Source organism: Epargyreus clarus, unplaced genomic scaffold (assembly GCF_041222505.1).
Source record: "Epargyreus clarus isolate Ecla_fem2 unplaced genomic scaffold, WU_Ecla_fem_2.2 ptg000010l, whole genome shotgun sequence".
Classification (NCBI taxonomy): Eukaryota; Metazoa; Arthropoda; class Insecta; order Lepidoptera; family Hesperiidae; genus Epargyreus; species Epargyreus clarus.
The window spans coordinates 7,341,311-7,352,177 of record NW_027332218.1 but is presented as its reverse complement, the minus strand read 5'-3'; the positions used below and the strand labels follow the sequence as shown (position 1 = coordinate 7,352,177).

General features: G+C 32.1%; 3 protein-coding genes across 3 annotated transcripts; 2 read left to right on the top strand and 1 right to left on the bottom strand.

The window, feature by feature from the left end:
- The first annotated feature begins 337 nt into the window (after positions 1–337).
- On the top strand, positions 338–3,237 carry Rfk (Riboflavin kinase). The gene is made up of 3 exons (XM_073077294.1): positions 338–758; positions 2,048–2,199; positions 2,490–3,237. Exons 1-3 carry the CDS (start codon positions 674–676, stop codon positions 2,691–2,693), a joined length of 441 nt encoding a protein of 146 aa, XP_072933395.1. The 5' UTR covers positions 338–673; the 3' UTR covers positions 2,694–3,237.
- On the bottom strand, positions 3,119–6,689 carry RpS27 (ribosomal protein S27). Its single transcript, XM_073077295.1, has 3 exons — positions 6,564–6,689; positions 6,020–6,239; positions 3,119–3,437 (listed from the first exon to the last, which is right to left on the bottom strand). Exons 1-3 carry the CDS (start codon positions 6,630–6,632, stop codon positions 3,409–3,411), a joined length of 318 nt encoding a protein of 105 aa, XP_072933396.1. The 5' UTR covers positions 6,633–6,689; the 3' UTR covers positions 3,119–3,408.
- A 359-nt stretch (positions 6,690–7,048) lies between these two features.
- On the top strand, positions 7,049–8,782 carry RpII18 (RNA polymerase II subunit RpII18). Its single transcript, XM_073077287.1, has 2 exons — positions 7,049–7,398; positions 7,936–8,782. Exons 1-2 carry the CDS (start codon positions 7,188–7,190, stop codon positions 8,121–8,123), a joined length of 399 nt encoding a protein of 132 aa, XP_072933388.1. The 5' UTR covers positions 7,049–7,187; the 3' UTR covers positions 8,124–8,782.
- Positions 8,783–10,867: the final 2,085 nt, after the last annotated feature.

The window sequence follows — 10,867 nt, the reverse complement described above, 5'->3', positions numbered from 1 at the left end:
ACAGAGTATGTGGATTGTTTAGGAATAAATATTTAATAGTGAACCAATCCTTTATAAGATTAAATTCCTACCTGAGATTGGTCACAAGCGCCATTTTGGAAGGGGTCTTTTGTGTTATTTACTGCTTAAGCTTTCAATAGATCCTCCGTTAGTAATTAAATTTCAAAGCAAGAGGAGTATGATCCAAACAGATGTAAAACTATTTTATCCAATTTAAAATTTGTTGTACAATAGTGGCAAGCCTTACTTTACGCCAGAGACAACGGCAACAACAACAGAGACAACAATAAAGACAACTCTATAATGTCTTGAATGATGGTTGTCAAAGTGATCAACGTGATCAAAGTCAATTCATGTCAATCATGTCATGTTACGTTTCATTTACATATTCCATTAATATTTTAGTTTAGTTGTCATTTCAAGTTTCTCGAAGTTGGTAGTGTCTTTTGGCGTTAATATTTCTCTATAAAAGTTATTATTTCGTTCGAATACCTAACACTGCATTATGTAAATAATTTAGTTCATGTAATAAAATAGACGAATCTCACATACTCTATTTCGGTTCAAAGATAAATGTTTATAGATGTGATAAGAAACCGAAGACTGGACTATTTGACCTTATCGCTCAAAGTATAATACAATAATTTAGTTCTATTCGTTTCATTGATACAACATGTCTTCACTCTTGCCACTTTTTCTGAAAGGCAAAGTTGTTAAGGGTTTTGGAAGGGGTTCCAAAGACTTAGGGTGTCCCACTGGTAAGACTGAACATTTCATTAAATATTTACGAAGTTAGTAAAGGTCTAATAGTTATGAATATATTGAATGTGGATAAAAGAAGTGGTCACATAGAAGTCGTTTAACAATGAGCCATTTAGACTAACTGCATCATTTTACACATTTCAAATGTACTTTGTAATGAGCAAGTATATCGAAACAGTTACATCTGTACATGACTGCAACAGTTCTTGTATTTGTACTCCTCAAGAGTACTTGTAAATTTTTCTCTAATTATAAAGTACAATCTTTACCATAAAGTGATGCAAGGCAGGAATCATAAAATGTCATTCTTAAGATAAATAAACTATTTCAATAAATTCACACGAATTTTTATACTAATGTAGTATTGTTTTAAAATTATTTTCAATGGACTCCCAATTTTTTTTGTCACAGAGGAAAACTTTGTTTGTTTGATTGTAATGAATAGGCTCAAAAACTACTGGACCGATTTTAAAAATTCTTTCACCATTCGAAAGCTACATTATCCACGAGTAACATAGGCTATATTTTATATGAAATATATTTGATAAATATATTTTGAGGCGGTACAAAGTTTGCCAGGTCAGCTAGTTGGAATATAAAGTTACGGTTCTTGTAGAGTATGCAAAATGAATGACACACAAAGTTATTAACTACTAACTACTCTTCAATAGAATGTTAGTATCTCTCATGATTTGATAAATAATGATAAGCTAGAAGTAAACTATGCAAATGAATAGCTTCATTATAATCTCGGAGACCACCTCACATTAGATTGACAAAGCCTGTTTAGATGTACATAATGATAACAATTTGCTTTCTGTGTCAAACAAATAATAGAATAGTTGTTTTATTAATGATAATTATGTAATTTTAGATCTAACAATTTTGCAGTTGTACATATTTGTCTAAAACTCTGTTAGATTATACTTTGTTACATTTGATTTATTTAAGAATTATAGTAAATAAAAGGTGGTAGAACCCTTTGTGGTTTGATACTAGAGGCACTACTACTACACTCATTTCTTTCTTATTACAGTAGTGTTCTGGTTTTGAGAGCACACCCTCAACTTACTCACCCTCCCCTCCACAACAACTGGGGAATATGGTGAATACCAAATTTGTCCTCAGGGGTAGCAACATATCTGTGGCTGACCTCTGGCAGAACTATTTCTACTTAAGGTTGATTACAGATGTCTATTGGCACTATTGGCAGCAATGGCCACTTTCCATTTGCTAACTCAAAATTATTAAAAAAAAAAGATAATCCTATCTGATTTTTTTTCAGCAAATTATCCTTTAGAAGTAGTACAGTCACTGCCAAAAAATTTAGATCCAGGAGTTTACTATGGATGGGCTCAAGTGGACTCCCAACCAGTGTACAAGATGGTAGCTAACATAGGCTGGTGTCCTTTTTATCAGAACAAACAAATGTCAGTGGTAAGTTACAATGTATAAAAATTAAATCTGTATGTATCGCAATGGTCTCCTTAAATCTCAAAAATCTCTGCAGAGTTGTATTGCAATGCTATCAGGCTGAAATTTTCTACCCGTGTTAAGAGTCACCAGTATTTACTGGTTTCTATGCCATGTGTTGTGGAAACTCATGTTCATTATGTATTGATAGATTGAATGTTTAAACTAAGTTTGTCCTTATACATGTTATATTCTTAAATGCTTATTATTAACAAATCAGTATTCTATGACTTATGTATTCTGTTTTCTTTCAGGAAACTCATATAATGCACAAATTTGAAAAAGACTTCTATGAATCAAACTTGAAAATCTGTGTAGTCGGATATTTAAGACCAGAGAAAAACTTCAATTCTCTAGATGATTTAATAGATGCAATAAAACAGGATATAGTCAATGCTGAAACTAGACTGAATGAAAATGAGGCAATGAAGCTAAAAGCAGACGTATTTTTTGATTAAAATTAGTATTTTGGGTTCATTTATATTTACAGAGTGTCAGAGTTAGACACATGCCTTAGTATACAAAATAATATTCTCCTATACAATGGGTATACCATATTGTGTCTACTGTTGTAACACAACCACATAGACAAGCTGTGTCTGTCAAAAGATTCTATAGAAAATATGAGTAATATTATTTTCACCTATAATGTATATAGGTATAAATGAGTTCTATTTTATTGTAGATAATATGCTGCATTGATAAAGCACACTTTTTTGTTACAGAATATGTTTTGTTGTTTAAATAAATATAATATATTATATTGAATGTTATGTTTCTATTTTAAAGATAAGCTACTTATTCTTATAGATAGTATAATATATTCAAATTTATGCAAATGATAGTGGAATACAATGAAAGTGGGTGAAAAGAAACCACTGCATATTTTCAATGTGTCTGTATTACTGTAAATAATTTGTTACAATAAGAAAAATTCCAAGAATTTGATCATGTGATATTTTTATAGATGTTACTTTAATTAAATGAATGTTGTACAGTAAATTTTGTTTCTTTTCAATAAGTATCAAAATGGTAGGTCCAAAGAAACATGTTATCCCTTTGAAAAAGCCTTTATTTAATGCTTTAACAAATCCAATGAATTAGTAATATCACTTATTCATACAATTGGAAATAAAATGCAATCTTAAATTACGGCTCTCTCTCCAGGTTTACTTAGTGTTGTTTTCTTCTAAATGAACATCCTGAAACAAAATATAATAATATTATTAATTTATTGGTATCATCAAATAGTATGTATTTTAAAGTAAGAAAGAAATATAATTATTCGTCATAAACACAATAACATAAAAATAAAAAATTTAAGCTTAAAAGGTCTCCACTCAGTTTTAATGTTTCAGGTAACCATAGTCAACTGCAACACTGGTATTTTGTGGAAGCTATATTTGCTATCAGGCTATATAAAAACTACTAAAAAACCTGTTAGTACATTTCAGGGCATATTTGTAATTATCACTTTCAAGAAGTGACTAAACTGGAAATGTCTGGGTTGAAAAAAGCCTGTATTATCATCATTTGATAATACATTTAAAGTTGAACAATGTATAAAATATCTGCCAATTCAAGGACAATATTTTCATTTTGAGATTATTTGATGGAATTAGTAAGTGGGCATAGGTTTTACAGTGGCCTCATTCCCCATTAGGGCTTTTTTATACTGCTTTGTGTTACTTTTTTTTTGCTTTGAACAACAAAGAACATAACAGCACTAAAATCTTGGTTTTAAAAAGCAGAAATAGGCAAATATGCCACCTCAATGAAACTACAAAAAGTTTAGTCTTTTCTTTACAGAGGAAAATACTTTATATAACATACACCATTTGAACATAAAGTCAATTTTTACTTTTTCATAATTTAATTACAATAGTGTAAAAGTGTCTACTTCCTTAAAAATCTTTGAGACATATACTATCAAAATGTATTAATTAAAACAAATTTAAGAAAATTGAATTAAATAGCATTCTAGCATTAGTCTAAGTGGGTGTAAGAACATGGAAGACTTGTTGCACAATATCATTGTTATGTAAATATTAAACAGTGATAGTCTAGTGGCTAAGAAACTCGGCCTCTATCGAGGGGTCCGAGGTTCAAACCCAGACACGCACCTCTGATTCTTCAAAGTTGTGTGCATATTATAAATTAATTATCATTTGCTAAACGGTGAAGGAAAACATCGTGAGGAAACCTGCATACCTGAGATTTATTAAAAATAAAAGTCTCAAAAGTATGTGAAGTCTACCAATTCGCACTTGGCCAGCACGGTGGACTATGGCCTAATCCTTCTCATTCTGAGAGGAGACCCGTGCCCAGCAGTGAGACAGTAATGGGTTGCTGATGATGAAATATTACAGATGTTGGTCCAATAGGTGTAGGAGATGATATAAAAGTTCTTGTAAGCAATTATAATATATTTCAAGTTTTACTTCATATTTAATAACACAAATGTACTAGTTTTTATAAGTGTTACAGAAGTACTTTATTTTAAAGAAAATGTATGATCAATATTTATTATTACTGTTGTTATTATAAGCAAAGTAATATATGGGATCCTTAGGTATTTGGATGGAATCTTGATGTTGTTAAAACTAGTCCTTCATTATTACCAGTTTGTATTGTAAATAGATTAGTAAGCAAGTAGTAGTAGAGAAACAGACACGAAAAAATGTTTTTAAATCCTGAATAATTGGCCAAGTGCAAGTGTCTAGCTATAACGGTTCAAATGTTAGTTGGAATAATATTGAATAGCAGTTTGTTGTATGGGGGACCCCTTTTTGTATTAGACATTTTTTATTTTTAGTATTTGTTGTTATAGCGGCCACCGTTATGCATCCTCTGTAAAAATTCAAGTGTCTTTCTTTTACCTTTCCAGAGATAGTGCCCTGTGACAGACGGACAGACAGCTAAGTCTTGGTAATAGGGTTCCATTTTTACCCTTTGGGGACAGAACCCTAAAAAAGCATCATCTTTCCAAAATTATCCTTTTATTTTCAAGCTGCCATTTATAAAATATTTTGAACAGATACACACCTTTGTATGCCTACATATTGTCAATGGTTCAGGCCTTATCTGATTTGTAGGGCTACGTGAATATCCTTACATAGGGTAAATTTAATCTTGAAAACAAAAATACTATTCCCGAGGGATGGATAAAACCCTAAGGCCGTAGTGAAGCTGCTGGTACAAGCTGGTATGTCATAATTGTTAAGCAATATGTTTGAGAAAGGAATAAATATTTTGCAACAATTTTTTGTAAATGTACATTTCCAAAATAATACAAATATATAAACGTGCAAATGTTTATAGTTTTAGAAATAAAATTGTTTTGGTTGTAATTATTCACAAAATCTTAATAGGTTGCACAATATTTTGCAGTAGAGAAACAATAATATGGTGCAACAAGTGTGTACATAAATAACATTGTGCAATTGCATGCATTACATAGATTAAAAATAATCTTTTTTCTTATTATAGTACATAATATTATGATTATTCTTCCTTACCGATCATTGAGGAAATCATAAGAATTCATAATTTCAATCATTATTTCTATACACTTATTGCACACTTTCTTTCCCCTTTGACATACAAAGAGCAGTATTTTTATGTTTGCAGCATAGTCACTTGTTACACAAACACACATAACATACGAAGGAAACCTTAATAAAAAATTGTTACTATAAAAAGCTATAGGGTATAAGATGAAATTAGTATGATATTTTTATTTGGAATCATGATTAGAAAGCAACAGAAATGAACAAAATCATACCTTCGGTTAGTCTAGCGCGGCCACCTGTAGGCTGGCAGAGGATCGTAGAGCATCCCGCGCAGACCACCACTCTCTGGGCATGACTGAATACCGTCGTGATTTTGTAGCAGCCGGGGCATTTCACGTCCATGAAGTAGGAGTTGGGGTGCGGCACCAGCCTCTTCAGCTTGTGCTTCCTCCTCTCGGACACGGGCGTCGGGTGCAGCAAGTCAATGGCGAGCTGGAATCACGAATAGGTTATTTGTCACACTTTCAATTTCGACATCCATTTTTTTCGCTAACTGCACATCACTTAATATTTCCTTGTAATATCACATTATATCTCTATTTAGTCACTTCCAAGCACATGGGTGATAAGGTTTTGTGTCAGACATTGAAGACGTCAAGTCCTGCCATGTGTTTATCTTGTTTTGTGCGTAGTTCGCGTTTTCGAATAATAATGGTATGTTGCATATTGAATTATATATCATCTTGAAACCACGAATAACACAATAATATCACACTTAAATGTTAAAACTTGAGATATTTCCACAAAAATACACACCGGCATGGTTACAGCTTTGATGCAGAACCGGAAAAGGAAAAACGTTTTGTGTGCCAAAGACAAGAGCATTCAAAACTAATATAGAGCTAGTGCGTTTCGATACTGCAATATTGTAACTACATGACATGAACTATGAAAAATACACTGTTCTTATTTAATTATTCGTTTTAAACTAATTATTAATTCTCAATTTTATGGCTTATTTTAAATTAAAAATAGTTTAAATATTTTCATTTATAATAGTTAACGTCAACAAAAGAATATTATATTCACGGTAAATTTATAAATTATAAATTCAGTGTCATATGATAAAAATATAATATTATTTGTAATGCTATATTTTTTCGATGCAAACCTTGATATTGATACATACAAGAAACGAAGTTGGATAATAGTTTTCAAAACCTCTTTTCGAAATCAGAATATAAAAAATTTGAATGTCAAATTGTCATTCGTCTGTTTGTCAATTGTCAATGTGTCTGACGATCTGAGTATCTGAGTCGATCACAAACATTTAGTGCGGTGTCGATTAAAAAGAAAAACTATTTTTCAAATTAATTTCCGTATTTAATAAGTGTCTGACATACTTTTACCAAGAATCCGTTTTAGTTCCTCTAGTTAAGAATGGCCGACGAGGAATACGAGGCTGAGGACGCGGGTGCGGATTACGACGACATTGCTGAAGAGGACGACAATATTGAAGAGACTGAGGAGCAGGAAGAGGATGGGTACAACGTGCAGTGCGTCGCGCCGGGGCAGGCTGGCGGCGGCGTGGAGAAGTCCAAGCGGATCACCACACGATATATGACGAAATACGAAAGAGCGCGAGTTTTAGGTGCTTGTTTGTTTATAGGTTATATTTACTTGTTTTGGTTTGTCGGAAGTTTAGAGCAAAGCGCGAAAATGTTGATAAATATTAATTGACTCTAGTTATAAAAGTTGCTTCCCACTTTCCTAGTTCAACCAGAGGTTCTTAACCTTCTTGTCGTTATGGACCACTTAACACATTTTATCATCAAGTTGAAGCATAGTTGATACATATGTAAAGGATTACACTGCTCATGAGTAAAAGACTTCCTCCAAAAAATTTACAACCACATTTAATGCTGCCTAACGAACCAATCGTTCAAGGACCCAAAGTCTGAGTCATTTGCAAAGTCAAATGTCACAATATGTTCCCCAAATATAATAGTAAAATTGAATACTTAAGATCTATAATTGATAATTCAACAACAAGAAAAGCAAAAATTGATGATATTAGACCAAATAATAAATGAATCCCTTATCAATTTTCAGGAACAAGAGCACGCAGAAATTGATGGTATGATAATAAATGTACCAAATAATAAATGTACTCCTTATTAATTTTCAGGAACAAGAGCGTTACAAATAGCTATGTGTGCTCCAGTCATGGTGGAGTTGGAAGGTGAAACTGACCCTTTGCAGATAGCCATGAAAGAATTGAAACAAAGAAAAATTCCCATTATCATCAGAAGATATCTCCCCGATCATTCCTATGAAGATTGGGGTATTGATGAACTTATTATCGTGGACCATTAGGTTAAGTTTTAATTAACTAGAATTTAAGTTAGGTAATATGCACGAGAAAGAAAAGTATTTTCTAGAAAATTTCTTTAGAACTTTGAATTTTGAAGGAACTATTATGGGAGTTTATACTGCACTCATATTAAAGCAGTTGACATGAATTTCACTTGTTTTTGTGACATTCTTTAAATTTAATTATTATAAATACAAGTTAACATGTCAAACTAAATCTAAATCATTTTACATAATATCAGGAAGTATCAAAAATATTTCTTAGAAACAAAAATATAAATTATTAAATGAAATTATGTGCTTTCTACTTAAGCATATAAACATATTTCCTTTATCCAAGTATAATTAATATAGTTAATTAACTTAAAGTGAGTATGAAAAAATAATAAGGTTTTTAATTACTTAATAAACCTCTTCGAGGTAACCTGAAAAATTTTGGACTATTAACTATTTGTGTTGAATTGAAGCATATTTATAGATAGCAAATTTGATTACTTTTATTAACAAGGTAAATAGAGTGTAACAAAGAAATTGATTCACTAAATATAAGACTATAAAGTGCATATTAAATAAGTAATTTTAATTAGTTTACTCTTTACACTAAGTAGATCCAGAGTTGAAAACCTGACATTTGTAACATAACTACAATATATTTGTATTAAAATGTACAATGATGCTTTTTAATTTTATGACCTTGATAATCTTTATATGACTGTCACTGAACTCCTCCTAAACAACTGGACTGATTTTGATGAAATTTGTTGTGTGTGTTCATGGGGACTTGAGAATGGTTTAAATTCACAATTTAGTCAGTGGGAAAAGGTTTTTTTTAATTAATTTTTAATTCGTAAGTAGTTATAGAATCGGAAACCATGCATTTGATCAAGTGATGATCTTTAGCAAAGTTGTTGTCCAAGAGCCCACGAGGGTTTGGGAGTTGGTAAGACCAATTTTTGACAGATGGCACCACTGTCATTCCAAATTTTGAAATTTTCCGTTTTATGAATGTCATATTATTTCTTTAAAATGCGGGCGAAGCCGCGGGCAACACCAGTATACTTGAAATTTAAATATTTCAATTTTGTATAAATATGCTATGGTATTTTATTGCTGCTAGTACATACTAGCCTACTATCAAAAAATGATATAATGAACATATTTTATGTATAGTTAGGTAACAACAAGGGTCATATAAAAAGTTAAACAACCAACTTAAGTGTTGTCTAATCTAATTTAAAATATTATTTCCATAGGGTGAAGGCACCTTAAAAAAAATGCAGCAAATACCCCCTTTTTTATGTACATTACAAATCAGTAAAATCTGTACTGTGCTTAACATAGAAATGTAACAAACTAGTAGACATAGGAGTTTTACGTTTTCGTTTGTAGTATATTTTCATAATTTATTTTTATTAGAGTAAGATCTATTTTAGGTAAGTATTACACTTGTGTACTAAATCCCCTTCAATAATTTCACGATAAAAATACCACTCAACGAGGGATACCAAGAATTAAGTATGGGAATCCAAAATTTTTATAAGTTAATCAAACTCATGATTCTGAAAATCTACTTTTTATATCATTGCAAATAAAGGCCTACACACGTAATAAAATCCATTATAATGCTCATATTTAATTAAGAAGTAGATTTGATGCAATACGTATTTATCTCATTGGATTTTTATAGGTAGACATAGTTATGTTAACCTGATGCCAATTGTTTCGTCTATGTCAGGAACGCATTATAGAGAAAAGAAAAAGAGATGTAGTAATTTAGAGAATGGCAGATTGAAATATTTACGCAAGTGGTCAGAGCTATGCGTGTCGTGCCAACTAATACTGAACGCCAGCAGTATTAATCAATTTCGAACGAGCAACTTATCTTGGCTAATTAATTACTAAAAATTTGTAGCCCAATAACTAACTGGTCTAGAGTCTAGTACAGGGTTTCTCAAAGTAGACTACACGTACCCCATGGTATAGGCCAGCTAATAGTAGGGGGTACGTGACGAAATAGGCGAATAGGTGCCACCTAGCTGACTCAAAAGTAAGGCTCCTAAACTTAGGACCAAAAACATGTTCACTAATTTTTAACACCATATTTTGTTCTATATAGCTACTTTTTGAAGGGGTTCACCGTTATAGTGATATATTGACAGGTGGAAGTGTAAGTTTTAGAATGCCTGGTGTAGTGTAAGAATGCAGACGCATAGATACTTAGTTTGAATCATAAAACGATAGGCAGCATGGCAATGTTACGATGGGTAACATACTTAAAGTACCATATTATGTTCTCAAAAGTGTGTGAAGTCTAACACTCCACGTCCGGCCAGAATGATTGATGGATTATGGCGTAAATCTGGTGTGGGCAGCTTTTTTATTGCAGGCTTAAACATGTAGGTATGAGCTTTTAACTTACAGGCCAAAGCATGTACGCGAAGTTGTGAGCAGTGGGTGCAATATTTTAAAAAGCTATAACATGGATTGAATATGCCTCTTAGACAGCTGGCAAAAAATAAAAAAGTTTGCCTGTTACCTTCAAATATGCCGTTCCGGACGAGAGTTGATTTTTGCCGTCCCTAAAACACATGTAGGCAGGATCCTATTCCTAAGTCGACTGCCTGGGAGCTAGTGGTTGCCCATATTATGTGCCCTAAAATTCCTTCTCATTCTGAGCGGAAACTATACAATAATACGTAGATGGTGAAGAGATATGGATACGTGTGATGAGCTATTTGATGTTATAT